Source organism: Salmo trutta, chromosome 27 (genome assembly GCF_901001165.1).
Source record: "Salmo trutta chromosome 27, fSalTru1.1, whole genome shotgun sequence".
NCBI classification, from domain to species: domain Eukaryota; kingdom Metazoa; phylum Chordata; class Actinopteri; order Salmoniformes; family Salmonidae; genus Salmo; species Salmo trutta.
The window spans coordinates 7,265,246-7,284,017 of NC_042983.1; the positions used below are offsets into that span (position 1 = coordinate 7,265,246).

General features: G+C 43.7%; 1 protein-coding gene across 1 annotated transcript; it reads left to right on the forward strand.

The window, feature by feature from the left end:
• The first annotated feature begins 6,201 nt into the window (after nucleotides 1-6,201).
• Nucleotides 6,202-17,781, forward strand: npc1l1 (NPC1-like 1). The gene is made up of 20 exons (XM_029716481.1): nucleotides 6,202-6,546; nucleotides 7,846-8,007; nucleotides 8,189-9,394; nucleotides 9,590-9,813; nucleotides 9,974-10,074; nucleotides 10,429-10,601; nucleotides 10,832-10,960; nucleotides 11,364-11,546; nucleotides 11,796-11,910; nucleotides 12,296-12,561; nucleotides 12,678-12,767; nucleotides 12,946-13,136; nucleotides 14,658-14,785; nucleotides 14,927-15,056; nucleotides 15,147-15,202; nucleotides 15,299-15,449; nucleotides 15,598-15,829; nucleotides 16,071-16,184; nucleotides 16,328-16,490; nucleotides 16,614-17,781. The coding sequence occupies exons 1-20, from the start codon at nucleotides 6,490-6,492 to the stop codon at nucleotides 16,808-16,810; spliced, it is 4,068 nt and encodes a 1,355-aa protein (XP_029572341.1). The 5' UTR covers nucleotides 6,202-6,489; the 3' UTR covers nucleotides 16,811-17,781.
• Nucleotides 17,782-18,772: the final 991 nt, after the last annotated feature.

Below are 18,772 nucleotides of genomic sequence, written 5' to 3' on the forward strand. Positions count from 1 at the left end.
TTTGAAAAAACACGGGATCAAACAAAGCTTTGTACGTCATTGATGACGTACTTCTGATAAAGTGATACACGCATCGGCACACTGCTTCGAAGTTAGCTACTTAGCGATTTTGACGTTAGTTAATAGCTCTTAAGGATACGCCCCTTTTTTTCAATTTTCACCTAAATGACATACCCAAATCTAACTGCACGTAGCTCAGGCCCTGAAGCAAGGATATGCATATTCTTGGTACCATTTGTCAAGAAAGTGAGTTTGTGTTTATATAGGACGTACCGCCCCCACCTCCCGTCAACCAATTATGTAAATTAGGAGCTTTATGGCACTATACAGAGCTCTCCGCATTGTTACAAAATTTGGAAGGTGCCCGGCAATGCGGTATGGAACTTGATTTGGCCTCAGCAAGCAAGCAATTGAGTCACACCCTCCTGTTGGGTGGTCCTTTGCATGGGGTGATGTAAGTTTCCTTTAACAATCAGTCTTCCAGATAGATGACACAGACACAGGAATCTTTGTAAAAACTCTTAAGTAATAAAATGCAATTGCAGACAGAGATTCACATACAGCATGCCTCAGTAGTCTATAGTAAAGATCTGTGTGGCGAAACAGGAGACCACACTCTTTTTACAACCTACCGTCAATCATATCTTAACATTGTTGCATTGGATTAGATACAAAGTATCTAAGATGAGAAAAACATGTCTAGACTGTGGTTTCTCACTCTGCTATCTCGGCCTTGAGCATGTGTGACTATCAGCAGGTGCAGACAATTCTCAGTCTGAGAACTAAAGCAGTACCTCTCCATTTACCCAGTACTTTTCCATCATTGCGCATTGCAAGCATACAAAGGTTATGACATATATACAGTAATCATGGCATTGGTGTAGCCACACACCCAACTCCCAGGGTAACCCCCAACATTCCCCCCTTTGAGACTACCTAGTCTCATATAACCATGTACAGAAATCGATGTTAGACATCTGGAACTTTTAACTTCTCTGGGCAAGGTGGGACGTGACCGTCCCACACTATTCAACAGCCAGTGAAATAGTATGGCGCAAAATACAAAACAGCAAAAATATCATAATTTCAATTTCTCAAACATATGACTATTTTACACCATTTTAAAGATACACTTCTCCTTAATGTAACCACATTGTCCGATTTCAAAAAGGCTTTACATTGAAACACAAAACATTAGATTATGTTTGAAGAGTACATAGACAAAAATAACCACACAGCCATTTTCCAAGCAAGGATATATGTCACAAAAACCCAAAACACAGCTAAATGAAGCACTAACCTTTGACGATCTTCATCAGATGACACTCCTAGGACATCATGTTACACAATACATGTATGTTTTGTTCAATAAAGTTCATATTTATATCCAAAAACAGCATTTTACATTGGCGCATGATGGTCAGAAAATGTATTCCCACCAAAACATCCGGTGAAGGACCACATCAATTTACAAAAATACTCATCATAAACATTGACAAAATACATAACAATTATTTTAAGAATTATAGATACAGTACTCCTTTCTGCAAATGCTGTGTCAGATTTTAAAATAGCTTTTCGGCGAAAGCACATTTTTCAATATTCTGAGTACATAGCTCGCCATCAAAGCAAGCTATACAGACACCCGCCAAGTTCTGGGGTCACCTAAACTCAGAATTAGTATTATAAATATTCTCTTACCTTTGCTGATCTTCATCAGAATGCACTCCCAGGACTGTTACTTCCACAAGAAATGTTGTTTTTGTTCGAAATAATCCATATTTATGTCCAAATACCTCAGTTTTGGTCGTGCGTTCAGATCACTATCCAAAGGCATAACGCGCGAGCGCAGTACCAGAGACGAAAAGTCAAAATGTTCCATTACCGTTCTTAGAATTATGTCAAACATTGTTTATCAATCTTTATGGTATTTTTAACGTAAAAATGTGATAATATTCCAACTGGACAATAGCGTATTCATTCAAGAAGAAAGAAGGAACGGCGCGCTCGCAGGATCGCGCATCATCAATCCCTTTGTCCCCAGGCAGTCCACTCATTGACTGAGCTCCTATTCTCTGCCCTGTTACAGGAGACGGAAAAAAAACTTTCTGAAGGCTTTTGACAGCCAATGGAAGCCTTAGGAAGTGCAACGTGACCCCACAGACACTGTAGTTTCGATAGGGATTAGAAAGAAGAACTTCAATTCTCAGATCTCCCACTTCCTGGTTGAATTTTTCTCAGGTTTTTGCCTGCCATATGAGTTGTGTTATACTCACAGACACCATTCAAACAGTTTTAGAAACTTCAGAGTGTTTTCTATCCAAATCTACTAATAATATGCATATTCTAGTTTCTGGGCCAGAGTAGTAACCAGTTTAATTTTGGTACGTTTTTCATCCGGCCGTGAAAATACTGCCCCCTATACCTTAAGAAGTTAACCATCACATATAGGTAGTATAGTAATCATCCTCTGGGTCCATTGGGCAAGCAAGAGGGTCATAGTTGGGGTCAACACAAGTGGCATCATAGTATTCGTCATAAGAGGCAGGTAAAGCCAATACCATTAATACATTTGCAAAAAATTCGAATAACCTGTTTTTGCTTTGTCGTTATGGGCTAGTGTGTGTAGATTGATGAGGGAAAAAACCAATTTAATCAATTTTAGAATAAGGCTGTAACGTAACAAAATGTGGGAAAAAGTCAAGGGGTCTGAATACTTTCCGAATGCGCTGTATCTACCATACAATGCCCCCCCTGACCTTACAATACAGTACTCCCCTTATCCTGTTAATTGGTGTAGGGTCATGACTTTTCCACTCTATCACACCAGAATATCTCCACAGAACTTTCAGATCTCCCATACAGGTGAAGTGTGCCTGTGACAGGTATCAGATGAGCGATGTTGCCTAGCTATCTAGTGATTAGACCTTTACACTACACAGATAGACAGAGCCAGGGATACTTCTATCTCTGCACAGACCACAGGGGTCTTATATCAGTGGGTTTACACATTGTCCAATTTGATCATAATAATTATTGGATAACTAGGAATTTAGAAGTATAGGCATGCGGCTGCTTGTGCTGCAAGATTGCATGTTTGAATCAGGATTAGTTAGGTTAAAGTTATCATTGAAATAAAATATTATTTGGGATACAATTGTTTTTGTTTATGCAATTGGAACAAACATTTCCTAGTGCAAGAGGAATGTTAACTTGTCAACAATATAAAAACCATAGCGTAGAATAGCCTGGCCTGACCATAATAAAGTTCTGGTAATTATGATGTTTTATTTTGTAGGTGGTTTACTTATGGTTTGGCCTGTAGGCTGCTCAAAGGCTACCTGCTGCAGAGGAGGTGAGCAATAGACAGTAAAGTTTACGGCTTTAGGGCAGCCACAGTATAGGTACTTTAGCAATAAACCGATTATTATGTTAAAGAGTTTTCATATCATGGGAAGTAAACAAATATACACATTTTTGTTTGGAGACTTATGTATTACATCACTTTTTTAATAGAAATTATAGCTAAGTGCATGAGTAATTGTGTGTGAGTGTGTGTGCATGCGTGCATGCGTGTGTCTATGACTTCCCATTGAAGATGTTGGCCTACACAGCATCACGCTATCATGATTTCTGTGGGATGATAGGAGCCATGACGCTGTTTAGAATGAGAAAGAAAGGAGTGGCCTTCACATTTGTGCTCTAAAGGACATGTGCCAGGGTTGTACCTTCTCTCACACACGCACACACACTGGCAGACGAAGAGGAAATTGTTATATTGCTGATGAGAATGGTATAAAAACCCGAAAGATTACTTTGGCATCATATTGTGTTTGCCAATAAAGGATAGTCAGCCTGTTTAATCAGTTTTTTGCTCTGTCACCCTTCTAACCGTTCAACTTTTCTTAAATATTTGATTTATTATGAAATTAGTTCACACTTTCAACATAACAAAAAACATAATAATGGTAACACTTCATTTTACAGCCCGCTAATTACCTACAAACTATAACAGTGTGATTACATAATTATTACTCGATAATACTTAATAATAGTATTCGTATCAAATACCAGGAAGTACCAATTGTCATCAAGACGTTACCAAAAATGGTTGTGTGTTTGCATATGGGGAGAGTGCCAGACAGGGCTTTCATAGATGCAGTATAAAGAGTGTGTGGAGAAAGAGCCCCATAAAGACAACAATATAAGTACAGTGAACCCTGCTCAAGGACAAGCCTGCTGAGGAAAAGATAGAGCGAGATAAGAAAAGGAAAGGAAAGCACTATAGACTACAATACCGCCAGATTTCACAAATCCGTCTTGGGATTTCAACTGAAAACCCTCTATTAGACTCTCTAGCCTTCTGGTATTTGTAGTTCAGCACAACAGTGGTACAAGTGGCACTTGTGTCAATAAACCCCAAAGAGACCAGACTAAGAGCACCGATTTGTAAAAATGTCCCTTACTTATTCAATATAGGGACCACTACTATGAAATACTGCACCAGCCATCGCCAGTGTACTGTCCCCTATATCCACTGTGGAGGCAGAACTATCTCTGGCAGATCACCTCTTGTCTTATCACCCATATCTGCATGTTATCACAGAGAGATTGAAGCACCTTTTGGTTCCCCATAGGCTCAGCCATGGAGCTGCAGAGGCTGTACCTCACAGATTCCCTTGATGTGTAATAGTGATGGACACAGTCCAGGCAGGCCAAACATAAGTATAGATCTTATGATGAGGTGACTCTTGTCCTGTTATAATAGCACGATGGGTTGCTACTGTCCTTTGGTCTAATTACCTACCTGAGAAGTGAGTGATAGATAGTGATCGCCCAGTTCCAACAACATCCCCATAGCCCTGAACCCTTTGCAATTCAAGGTTTGATACTGTGATGATTCCTACCACCCACTTCAGGTGGCTTGCCAACATTTTCAAAAGTCATTTTTGAAAAAGAACAGACCCCAGTATTTTCTAATAAGAAATATGTGAACCACTAAGTAAACTAAACCATATAGTGAAACATAAGTGCAAACACAAGTGCAATTGCTGCTGTGTTTCTGGGCCTTGTCATGCGTCTCTTTCTGCTGATATGTTCTGATGCTACACTGTGAGCCTGAAAGGAATGCCCTAACTGATAACAATCTATCTAACATTCCTGCCCCTTTTACAGCAGCCCAGGGTATGATCACCATGTGGACAGAGAAAGCAGTCTCTGGCCATCATTATTACTTGATTATATACGGGTGAGAGAATAACAGACTAAGGTTTGTCAGACTGTATAAGGTATGTCCAGAGAATGATCAGTGATCACCCAGTGTCGTCCCTCCCTCCTCTCCCGCACAACGGGCGCCATGGCTGGGAACAGGAACGGGACCTTGAGCCTCCTTCGGGCCATGGTCTAAGGTTCACGCTCTTGGAGTAGAGACCATGTTCCAAACAGGCCCTGATAAGATTCATCAGAAAGGCTCTAGCTACACTATAAAGTACAAGTCAAAAGTTTGGACACACCTACTCCCTTCCAGGGTTTTTCTTTATTTTTACTATTTTCTACATTGTAGAATAATAATGACGACATCAAAACTACGAAATAACATATATGGAATCATGTAGTAACAAAAAAGTGTTAAACACATCTTCAAAGTAGCCACCCTTTGCCTTGATGACAGCTTTGCACACTCTTGGCATTCCCTCCCATCGACCCAGAAGTATTTACATTCAGTTAAACAAACACACGTGCTCAGGAGATGGACATCAGCCTACGAATTACAGCAACTCTCTCTTTCTCCCACTCTCACCACCCCTCTCTCTCTCCTAACTTTTCACTCTTCCTCTCTTGTAACTCTTTTCCGCCACCTTCCACCCCCTTTCTCTTCCTCTGTTTCTCTTTCGCTGTCTCCTTCTCGCTTCCTCCTTGTTCATTGACACAAATACAAGTGAACCAAACCTTGAATGAATGGGGTAAAGCTGGAATAGGGGTGAGGGGGATGTGTGCAGGGGTGTTGTGGGTCGTAGTGGCGGTATGTATGTTGTTTTGTTGTCCAAGTTTCTCTGTCTCCTGGTAACATTCCACCATCCTCATTCTCCCTGGTTAATTATCAATCAGATGAATGTCTCTTTGCTCGTTCTGATTGGCTTTCACTGCATCAGGCCAGATAAAACAGATGACACCACCACTAGTCATGGGGTGGGGTGGCTGATGTCTTCGCCTTTTCCTACCCCTGGCTGTCACCCCTGGGACTGACAGACAGGCAGACAGACAGACAGAGACAGAGAGAGAGGACTAACACATAGAGGCCTCTCTCACTATCTCATCCCTTCACTGGAAAAAACATCACATTCTTGTTATTTATTCAAGTGATCTTCTTGAGATTAAAACTCTCTTTTCAAAGGGGAGACCTGCCATAGTACGACTGCAACTAAACCGACACTCCATCCTATTATACCTGGAGTTCCAGGCTCTTTCTTAGCTGTGAGGTGTAGCAGCATGGGTAGACCCACTATGAGCCGTGCCACTGCCCTGCTCACACTCCTGGCCTGTCTGGTAAGTCCTTCTGTTTCTCCCTGATGGCTGTTACCCAGGTAGAGATGGAACCCCCTGGAACTGGGTCCCAGGAGGGCATTTTGTGTTGATGGCGTTTCCATTTCCACCACTAGTGTTACAGGGTGTGGTAGTTAAACAACTTGCAAGTGTCTACGTTGCCATTCAACACTAACAGAATCACAATAACTAAGAATCCAGTACTTGAATTAGACTATATTTCTTTGAATATAATAATAGACTTGAAGGAAAGCGTAACTGTAATATCTACTGGGATGTGTTTATATTAAGGAAAAAGTTTAGGTGTATGTAATATTATACAATTCAGTGTAAAATAGAGGGACTGTAGTTTTTATACTTATTCACTAAGGGGCAAACGTCAAGTTTACTTAGTGGTCATAGTCCAATAACCCTTCCTCTATTTTTATGATGTTGTCTAATGTGTTGTTTTAGGATATCTAAAACAGAGATGCCGGGAACTTGACTGTATTGATGCAGACGAATGGACTAATTGAGGGAGTGAAGATATTCTTTCACTACCCATTTATTGTCGCCTTACTAAACAAGGCAAAAATATAATCCAGCAATTTAGCCATGTTGAACGCAGAAACAGTCAGGTACTCAGAAAAAGTGAGCCGATCCGACATTTTGTTTCCTTCTGTTGAAAACTGTCTCTAATCTCTCTATTCCTGTACATACTAATACTATCTGTGCTGGTGATTAAGCCTTGAACATACAGTAACTTACTCTCTCCACCCTCTTATTGTCATTACGCACAAACAGCAAAGAGCAAGGTAAAAAACAACCTGACATGGCATATAATATTGAATCCATACTGTATAATCTCATTGATAAGAAGTTTCAGGAAGGCGAATACAGAATATTTGTAGGCCAGACATTTTTATCAGTTGAAAAATAGATAGTGGAACTTAGAAGAGTATCCCAACCAGAAGGATGAAAAAGTGAAAATGTGTATTATGGTTACATGACCACTATCTCCCCTCAGCCATACTAACTCTGTCCATTCACTAGGATCTTAATTTGAGCCAGTTGGCTCCAGCAGGAAATAATCCTCCAGCAACAGGAAATGTGAATTATTATGTGGATTATAATTAATGGACATTTTTGTAGGGGTTGATACACTTTTCGTTAGGGCAAATCAAGTCAAAGTGGTAATGACAAAATTTGGAAGCCTTTTTAAAACGCAAATACACTACAAGTTTGCATTTCCTGCTGTGCAGGACAATTCTCAGCAACAAATAGTGATCAAATTGAGATCCTACGTGTGTATGTCTCCCCCAGGTTGTCTTAGAGGCCCGTCATGAGCCAGGATACTGTGCCTTCTACGAGGAGTGTGGTAGAAACCCAACGGTGTCGGGATCCCTCCTCCCCCCCATAATCCCCTGCCTCAACTACAGCCACGCTCGAGCCCTCAAGGGGGAGCACTACCAACAACTCAAAAAGGTCAGTGGTTCTGGCCCAGTAACTCTCTGGGTGGCTCTGTCTGTTTGCTCTGGAGAGCGCGAGAGAGAGAGACACACAGTGAGAGAGAAAGAGATAGAGAGAGCTGACAGTGACAGTGTTTTAAAGCGACAGAGCAATGTCAAGTTTCAGGTAAATGACCTTACTGTTGTTATGATTCTAGGTGTGCCCCATGCTGGACCGTGGAGAGGGCAGCACCACCGCCTGCTGCTCTATAAAGCAGCTCAAGTCCCTGGAAATGAGCCTGATGTTGTCCAAGGCAGTGCTCATGCGCTGCCCCTCCTGTGCTGACAACTTTGCCCACCTCCACTGCATCAACACCTGCAGCCCTAACCAGACCACAACCATTAACGTGACACGCACCATGAACATCACCACCTTGGGGATTGTCAAAGAGGCCGTGGTGGGTTACCAGGCCTACTTGTCCACCTCGTTTGCCGACAAATCCTTTGAGTCCTGCAAGAACGTGAGGATTCCCGCCACGGGGGGGTATGCCATCGCTACCATGTGTGGACGCTATGGCTCAGCACTGTGTACTGCTCAGCGCTGGTATGACTTCCAGGGAGACTCCAGTAATGGCCTGGCCCCACTGGACATCGACTTCAGGCTGATTCCAGAAGGGGTCACCGAGGGGATACCCGATGGGGTAGTGCCTTACGCTGGTAGGGCACTGGGGTGTAACGAGATGACCCCAACAGGGGCAGAGGTTTGCTCCTGCCAGGACTGCCAGGCCTCGTGCCCGGTCGTACCCTCTCCCCCACCACCCGCAGAACCCTTCACCATTGGGGGGGTGGACGGCTACCTGGTGCTATGTGTGATCTTCCTCTGCGTTCTCATCCTAGCCTTCCTGCTCTTTGTGCTCTCCACCTACCTCCTGAGGAAGGAAGAGGGCAAGGACTCTGAGAAAGGGAAAGGAAAGGGGAAAGGGATGGATAAGAATGGGAACAACGTGAATGAGAGGCTGATTGAACCGTGGGAGGTGACGTGTACAGACAAGAACAGCCTGGCTACTCAGGAGATCCTGGGCTTTGTGTTCCAGGCATGGGGCACCCTCATCGCCTCACACCCCCTCAAGGTGCTGCTAGCGTCGGCTGTGGTCATAGCTGTCTTCGCCACAGGACTCATGCACATCGAACTGACCACCGACCCGGTCCAGCTGTGGTCTGCCCCAAACAGCCGCGCCCGTATGGAGAAGGACTTCCACGACAAGCACTTTGACCCATTCTTTAGAACCAACCAGCTGATCCTGACAGCGCCGGGCCGACCTGGTCACGTCTACGACTCGTTGCTGTTCGGGAAGCAGAACTTCAGTGGAATCATTGCCAAAGACCTGATCCTGGAACTTCTAGAGCTGCAGAAAAAGATTCAGGTAGGGTAGGCAATGGCACTATAATTGGTATTACTGAAATATCCAGAAAATTGTGTTAGTAGTAGTTCTACCAGTTCTACGATAGAGAACATGTGATTATTGACATATTGTATTTATTTATAATGATTGTGACAATCAGAAATCACTAAAGTATTGCAATACTAAACTCCGTTATTGTTTCAACTCTATCTGCAGAACATTGAGTTCTGGTCGAATGATCTGAACCGTACGGCAAGTCTGAAGGATGTGTGCTTCGCGCCTCTCAACCCCTCCAACTCCTCCCTGACCGACTGTGCTGTCAACAGCCTGCCCCAGTACTTCCAGAACAGTGTGGACAACCTCAACGCTAAAGTCAACATGACGGAGCTGGGAGTGACCAAGGAGGTGGACTGGAGAGACCACTTCATCTACTGCGTCAAGTAAGTCCGATTTGTGATGTACCTCTCTTTCTATCAGTGAAAACACAATCAGATTCTAGAGCTGGTTTTTAAATATTCATTATCTTTGTTCAAATATGTTTTATCATTGACAGTAAGGCAGTTAAGTGAAACATGATCTTGTATACCCCATTCCCTGCAGCTCTCCCCTGTCGTTCAAAGACATCACTGACCTGCAGTTGAGCTGCATGGCTGATTATGGAGCACCAGTCTTCCCCTTCCTCGCAGTGGGAGGATATGAGAGTAAGTCTTCATGTCGTTTTCTTTTGTAATAATACTTTAATAATCCATAGATTGCATTCTTCTTTTGCTCTGCTACCAATCCCGCAGCACAGACACCAACACTAATCGAATAGCTTGACGACACTTCATAGAATAGATGACTAGTGGTTCTCTGTAGCTCAGTTGGTAGAGAATAGCACAGCTTTCGAGCTTGCAATGCCAGTATAGTGGGTTTGATTCCCGGGACCAACCATATGTGAAATGTATGCACGCATGAGTTGCTTTGGATAAAATCATCTGCTAAATGGCATTTATTATTATATATTAGATGAATCCTGTGCATTAACCCAGCTTTCGTAATCTCCCCTCTCTCAGATGAGGGCTACACTACAGCAGAAGCTCTCATCCTGACATTCTCCCTCAATAACTACCCTCGAGACAACGTTAAGTTCAAGGTGGCCCTGGAGTGGGAGCAGAGGTTCCTGGACATAGTCCAAGAGTACCAGAAGAGTCCAGGCAACCCGTTCACCTTTGCGTACATGGCTGAGGTACGTACGTAGGCGCACAGACAGGGATATCTCCCATATAGACAGTCTACTTATTGATTACCTGCTATTTACCTTGGAAGACATTTACGTGGTCATAATATTGAAATACATTGCTTTATTAGTCTATAATTACCTCTCTCTGTCCTCTCCTTTTCTTTATATCCTTCTCTGCCACTGCTCTCTCCCATCTCTCACCCATTCCCCGAACCCCTCTATTTCTCTCTCTGTAGAGGTCACTGGAGGATGAGATTAACAGGACGACAGCGGAGGACATCCCCATCTTCATGATCAGCTATGCTGTTATCTTTGTGTACATCGCTGTGGCTCTGGGGGAGTACACCTCCTTCAGTCGAATACTGGTAAGACCACTCCCGGAAATACAATGTGCCAATTTGAATTTCAACTGCTGCCATTTTAGCCAGACACACACAGAAAACACTTGGCCCTAAGCAGAAAGTAAAATCAATAACCTTAGCATTATACAAGGAAAGAAAAGAGGAAACGACTGTATAGATACAGCATGTCCAGATGCAGACAGTCATATTCTCTAAAATTGCTGATTTTTATGCCTGCTTAGCCTTTTGGAGGGCTAGATGGAACAAAAATGGAATTCTCCGTAATGTTAAAAACTGTAACGCTAGTTTGTAAAATAGATGAAGCACTGTACTGTATATGACTAGGGTGGACTGAAAGGTTTTCCTATGCCAGACAGGAAACTGTGGTAAACAGGAGCTGCTCCTGAACTCTGTGGTGTCCCTACAGGTGGACTCAAAGTTCCTGGTTGGTCTGGGTGGTATCCTGGTGGTGGGCTGCTCTGTCCTGGCCTCCATGGGTTTCTACGCCTGGATCGGTATCCCCTCCTCTCTGATCATCCTCCAGGTTGTCCCCTTCCTGGTGCTGGCCGTAGGAGCCGACAACATCTTTATCTTCGTCCTGGAGTACCAGGTGTGTGTGTTTTATACCTGATTATCACTCTGCTGGGCATGGCCCACGGTCTCATATTCCTACTGCTCAGCTGCTTTGAGTGTGTGTGTGTACGGGTGCGGGTGCGGGTGCGTGGGCGTGTGGCTGTAAGTCACTTGACTGTTCATGTATTCCACAACGATCGATAGTTCAGTTGGTTCGCTCATAATGTTCTCTTCATCAGGTGGTAGTATTTTCTCTCTCTGGTAATAGTAAAACTCTCTCTCTCAGAGGGACGCACGGAGGCCAGGCGAGAAGAGGGAGGAGCAGATCGGACGTGTCCTTGGAAATGTAGCTCCCAGCATGCTCCTGTGCTCTCTCTCCGAGTCTGTCTGCTTCTTCCTGGGTGAGCTCCCATTGGCGCACTCTAGAACACAGGAACAGAGCACAACAGAAAAGACACTGGCGTTTCTTGTCAGAGAGATGCAATGTTTCTTATTGACTCCTCTGAACCTGTAGTAATTCATCAGGTGTGCAAATAAGTAGACTCGTCCACCAGCTGACTCGCTCTGTCAAACCTACGTGGTAGCAGTGAGCCTGGGTACAAGGTTAGCAACAGCGCGTTCTTTCAAAAGTCACTGTCAACGGCAATGACAATAGTGGTCAATACATACCAGGATGTACATTCCCTCCGTTTGCTCTAATCAATTCAATACACATGGCGTTGGTGAAGGGGGTTTACAGACTCTGTTAATGACTAAGCGCTCCCGTTCCTCACCTCCGTCTCCCAGGCGCTCTGAGCACCATGCCTGCTGTCAAGTCCTTCGCTCTGTACGCTGCCCTGGCTGTGCTCATGGACTTCGTGCTGCAGATGACGGCCTTCGTGGCGGTGCTGTCCCTGGACGCCCGACGGCAGGACGGGAACCGCTGCGAGCTGGCCTGCTGCGTCACCGTCAAGACCACGGCCCCCTCCAAACCCAGCGAGGGTTTCCTTCTGCCCGTCATGAGGAAATACTATGCCCCCGTCCTCCTTCACCCCGTCACCAGGGTCATAGTGGTAAATAAACGATTGTCTTTTTACCTTTTATACATTGATGTTCCCTCTAGATAGCTCAGTTGGCTGGTTGTGGTTATGGTTGTGGTTGAAGTCCTCCTCCTCTCCCCCTCTGCCAGATGGTTGTGTTCATCTTTATGTTCATCTCCTCCATCTACCTGATGTTCTATGTGACAGTGGGCCTGGATCAGGAGCTGGCTATGCCCCAGGTGAGTGACACCTGGACTTCCGCTTGAATGCATCTCCCATGACCCTTTATTCATTCATTCATTCATGAATAACATATAACAACATACAGTATGAACGACAAGAAACGGTATAAATGACAGTACATTTTCCTCCATGTACTGGCCACGCAACACCTTCTCCTCTCATCCTCTGTCTCAGGGTTCCTACATGTTGGAGTACTTCAAGTACCTGTATGCATACTTTGAGGTGGGCGTCCCAACCTATTTTGTCACAACAAAGGGCTTTAACTTCACCAGCGTAACGGGTATGAATGCAACCTGCTCCAGCGTGGGCTGTGACCCCTTCTCTCTCACTCAGAAGATCCAGTACGCCACTGAATACCCTGACCTGTGAGTAGTCATTCGATTTTAGATTAAACCGAGGATAAAAATAATAATAATAATAATTACATTTAGAAAGCTAGTTATTTTCACCTGGTCTCAAAGCACTTTATATTGGGTGTGGGTAAATTGGCTTGTATACACTAAGTGTTCAAAACATTAAGAACACATGCTCTTTCCATGACATAGACTGACCAGGTGAATCCAGGTGAAAGCTATGATTACTTATTGATGTCACTTTAATCCACTTCAATCAGTGTAGATGAAGGGGAGGATACAGGTTAAACTTATTTTTAAGCCTTGAGACAATTGAGACATGGATTGTGTGTGTGCCATTCAGAGGGTGAATGGGCAAGACAAAAGATTGAAGTGCCTTTGAATGGGGTATGGTAGTAGGTGCCAGGCACACCGGTTTGTGTCAAGAACTGCAATGCTGCTGTATTTTTATGCTCAACCGTTTCCCGAGTGTATCAAGAATGATTCACCACACACACTCTTAGAAAAAAAACATTAAAGGTCTCTTCAGCTGTCCCCATAGGAAAACCCTTTGAAGAACCCTTTTTGGTTCCAGATTGAACCCTTTTGGTTCCAGGTAGAACCCTATTGGGTTCAATTTAGAACCCTTTCCCCAGAGAGTTCTACATGGAACCCAAAAGACTTCTAACTGGAACCAAAAAGTGTTCTACCTGAAACCAAAAATGGTTGTCCTATGGGGACAGCTGAAGAACCCTTTTGCAAAGGACATCCAGCCAACTAGACACAACTGTGGGAGGCTTTGTAGTCAACATGGGCCAGCATCCCTGTGGAACGCTTTCGACACGTTGTGGAGTCCATGCCCTGACGAATTGAGGCTGTTCTGAGGGCAAAGGGGGGGGGGGGGTGCAACTCAAGATTAGGAAGGTGTTCTTAATGTTTTGTACACTCAGTGTATATTCAAACACTTTCCAGTCTGTCTCTCTGACTCCTCCCTCACCCTTTTCCCCACTTCACTCAACCTTGAACTTATCGATATCCACAAGGCCACCTCACACACAGCCAATCACAACACTTAATGATCAACCCAGTTACATAAAACACATTCAAGAATAGATCAGGGACTAGATGTTTAAGAGAATAGAAAGGCTATATCATCAAATCTGATGAGCAAGCTATTTATTCTTAGTCTAGGGTTAGGATTAAGGTTAATGTTAGGGGTAAGGGTTAAGGTTAGGGTTAGTGGTTAAATAGCATTTGTGGTCAGAAAGCGCCACATTTCTGTCCTCTCTAGCGTGGAGATAAGGTCTCAGGGCTGCTGGTATCACCACCTCATTAATGCACCTTTATTTTCGATTTGCCATATCAGCAGCTGGTATTGTAAATGTAAAAGGTAGTATTCCAAGGTCAAAGTTCAACTGACTCTGGGTGTTTGTGTGAACGTGGATGAAAGTGAAATAAAATAAGGGGGAAGTTCGTAACGATGCCAGAATGATGGGTACTTTCTGATACATAACAGTGTTTTAATGAGTATCAACTCATTGATATGATTAACAGATCTTACATGGCCATCCCAGCAAACTCGTGGTTGGACGACTTCATTGACTGGCTTAACCCTGGATCCAAATGCTGTCGGCTCTATTCCGTCGGTCCTAACAAAGGGAAATTCTGTCCCGCGAGCGAATGTGAGTACCAAGTACCTCAGAGACAGCCGGACAATCGGAACTAAAAACAAAGAACATTATCCTCTATGTTTGTTATGCATGAATAACACATAAAGAAACATTGTGTATATGTAACCTGATGTATGATGTGTGTGTGCGTAGCGGCCTTCCTGTGTGGGCAGAAGTGCATGAAGACTCCCACTAACGGGGTACTGAGGCCCGACATGGAGCAATTCAACCTCTTCCTACCAGACTTCCTAGGCAACAGGCCCGACCTGCAGTGCCCTAAGGGGTGAGTGTCACACACACACGTTCGTACACATGCACACACACACACATACACACATGCATGTGTGTAATGGTCTGTTTCTCTTCCTAACAGAGGTCTAGGAGCCTATGACAAGGCTGTGATCACAGATGAGAGTGGAGAAATTATAGGTGAGGACTACTGGATATTATCTATCACATTTTAACCTAACACACAGACAATAAAGCTTCGGAAGTCGAAGGTGACCTGTGTCTCTGTGTTGTTAGCCACCAGGTTCATGGCGTACCACACGGCCCTGACCACCTCCAAGGAGTTCACTGCAGCTCTAAAAATAGCCAGAGAGCTGGCCCACAACATCACCCTCAGCATGAGAGCCATACCTGGCACATCCCAGGACTTTGAGGTCTTCCCCTACACGTGTGTTAGCTCAGCGTCCTCCTCCTTTCTCCTCATCTTTTTCTCCACTTCTCACGTCTTTCCTTATACATCTATTCCTCCTTTCCCCTCTGGGAGAGGCTGTGGACAAGCATCAGTTAATCAGACTGTCCTCCTCCTCTCCCTCCAGGGTGACCTATGTGTTCTATGAACAGTACCTGACCATTGTGTCTGAGGGACTGTTTAACATCTCCCTGTGCCTACTGCCAACCTTCGTGGTGTGCTGTCTGCTGCTGGGCATGGACCTGCGCTCCGGCGCTCTCAACCTCCTCACCATCATCATGATCACCGTGGATACCGTGGGCGTCATGACACTGTGGGGCATCGACTACAACGCTGTGGCTCTTATCAACCTGGTCACGGTATGGAACCAGAGCACTACTTGTGCTGGTGCGGGTGTTTACTTGTTGCAACGTGCCTCAACTTCAGCACCAGTCTGAAACCTCATAAATCCTGTTTGTACACGTGCTGTAGATAGTGTCCTCTATCTTTACATCCTGGAATGGACTATAAGCCACCGTCCCCACCCAAGCTGCACTTGACATAAGCAAACATGCGTTTTACACCCTAACCCTCCCCCTTCTCTCTCCCTCTGGTCCGCAGGCAGTGGGTATCTCTGTGGAGTTTGTATCTCACATGACGCGTTCCTTTGCCATGAGCATCCAGCCGACACATGTAGAGAGAGCCAAGGAGGCCACCGCTACTATGGGCAGTGCGGTGAGTCCAAGTGCCAGACCACACAACCCCTGTACAGCCATTAGATATATGGCCTTGTTTTAACCCCAAAGATATATGTGGACCCTTAATGGACCTTTTTTTTAAAATGCTGAATGTATGTTTGTCCCTGTGCGGTTCTACAGGTGTTTGCTGGCGTCGCCATGACGAACCTGCCTGGCATAGTTGTGTTGGCATTTGCCAAAGCCCAGCTCATCCAGATATTCTTCTTCCGTTTAAACCTGGTTATCACTCTGCTGGGCATGGCCCATGGCCTTATATTCCTGCCCGTGCTGCTCAGCTACTTTGGTGAGAGTGTGTGCGTGCGTGCGTGGGCGCGTGTCAACCAACAGATTAGTCACTGAATGAAGGTTTTCACTCTGTGACTTTTTTTGGACTGATACCTTTTTCCCTATCCTGTGTGTCTCTCAGGTCCAGGAGTGAATAAAGCAGTGTTGCTACGGCTACAGCAGGCCAAGGCCCAGGAGCTGGAGCTGAGTAGCAACGCCAAGAACATCTATGACAACATCGGCTATGAAAACCAGGAGAACAGCCCCAACCCAGACACCACCCCCCCATTACCCCGTACGAACCCCGCACCACTGAGAACCTCAAAAAGGTTGCAATAGAAGACACAATACCCCCCCCCCCCCCTTTGGTGAGAGTGGGCCATTTCTGAACACCACCACATAACCAACTGTTTCCAGTTGATCTACACATACCTCCATAACCATAGAAACCACAAGAGCCCGAAGCAAGGACAATGTATGTAGCAAAGGAGGATCTAATAGAGATTCTATGTTGAGCCATATGTGCAGATCTTCATCTATGGCACTAGCGTCAATGTCCCCTTATTCAGGAAAGGCAGGAGTGAAGGCCGCAATAGACACGACCGTGCAATATCGACTACCAGATGAACTGTGTGGAGTGGAGATACATAACCACGTACGGAACTGAGGGACCTATTGGTCGTTCAACAAAGACATTACTTATAATAGTATACTGTGTAATGTAGACATGTAGTCTCTCATCTCCATATTCTGTATGTGACAGTTTCTGCCTTGGCAGGAGGAACCGGCAGGATGATTTCTGCACTGCAAATTAGGCAGGCACAAAGTGGTTCCTAGTGAGAAATTACAAACAAATATGCTAACAAAATTCATTTTTTATACTATTAGAATTGTTATGTGTGTCAGTTAAATGTATGTTTATTTAATTTAAATATGTTGTATCTATTAATTAAATCAACTAAAAATGAGTTTAATTTACAAAATCTGTTCATCAAGTATTCCCACGAATAAAAAAGAGATATGTGATCATGTCCGAACAGAAATCAAGGTAAGAAATTATAGTTATTTTCAAATACAATCTCTTTTTGGTTGTGGTCAATTTGCAGTGTACAAATGATTATAATTATGTTTCGGTTCCCCTACCATCCACTCCGACAGAATTCAGCCAGCAGCTGAATCTAGTTGCCTGGCCCTCAATTATAGTAAGAGAAAACACTCCAGCTCTTGATAGTAAATAGTCTTGAAGATTATTTTCTGTGTTGTTTGTAAAAAAATATTGTGAAATGAATATTAAACATGTCTGTAAAGTATGTGTGACTTGACTTTGTAGGCTGTGGTAAACCCAGGAATAAAATGGCGTAATGATTTTCATAATAAATGCATTACATAAACACAATGGGGCCGATTCCAACCCAAGTTAGGCGGGTGGAAATCGAACGCAATTTCCTTTTAACGCACCTTTCTCTACATGCATATTCTGACCTTGAACATAAGCATGAGATTAGCATGCTATTCACCCGCTATTAATTCGGGTGGAGGTAGAATAAATTAAGGCGAGGCGGAGGTGTGGCTACAGATATGCCGTATTCTGACCTTGACTTAATCCCCTCATAATTCCACTACCTCTAAGCGAGAGGAAACCAGCGAACCTACCGGTTCCAAGTGGAACAAGCATCTATAAAAGCAAATCTCAATAGAAAGAACACCATTGTCCATGCATTGTGATTTACAACTTGATAAGTGCTATTGATAAGCGCTAGGTAAGAATGAGTAATCCATTTGGATAAGGCAGTGCTTCTCAATTATTTTCTGTTACGCCCCCCCTAGGAAGAAGTAAACATTTCGCGCCCCCCCAACTCTCCGCCGCGACTGTAAATAGTATCATTTGTCTATAAAATTGTTATAAGTACACCTCTGCATAACATTGTATCCTTATTAACATTAAAGAAAAAGAAAAAAGAAAGAAATATAGATCAACTTACAACAAAGAATAACTTTATTAACATTGTTTTTTTTAGTTTGTAACAGAAAAGACTTCAAGTGCATCAATTTGCCTGAAATGTTAAAAAAAATTAAACCCTTATTTAAACTGTAAACATTTTTTGACCATTTGATACTGAAAAATAAAATAAAATATAATCAATAAATAATAATAAATTCAAATTGATCAGCAACATTAACTCAGGAGCACAATATATGAAACATTTTGACCTATAAAACAAAAATGAATAAAACAATTTGTGCTGATTTTTTTTAAATCAAAATGAGGAAGTCAGGATTAATGGCTACAATGAGCACGTT

What these genes read in the sequence shown, in the direction of transcription:
- npc1l1 (XM_029716481.1), top strand. Translation starts at nt 6,490, where the DNA reads ATGGGTAGACCCACTATGAGCCGTGCCACTGCCCTGCTCACACTCCTG. An exon ending in CCTTTGCGTACATGGCTGAG is followed by an intron (nt 10,602 to 10,831) that starts GTACGTACGTAG and finishes CTCTCTCTGTAG; the next exon opens with AGGTCACTGGAGGATGAGAT. An exon ending in CCGCTACTATGGGCAGTGCG is followed by an intron (nt 16,185 to 16,327) that starts GTGAGTCCAAGT and finishes GCGGTTCTACAG; the next exon opens with GTGTTTGCTGGCGTCGCCAT.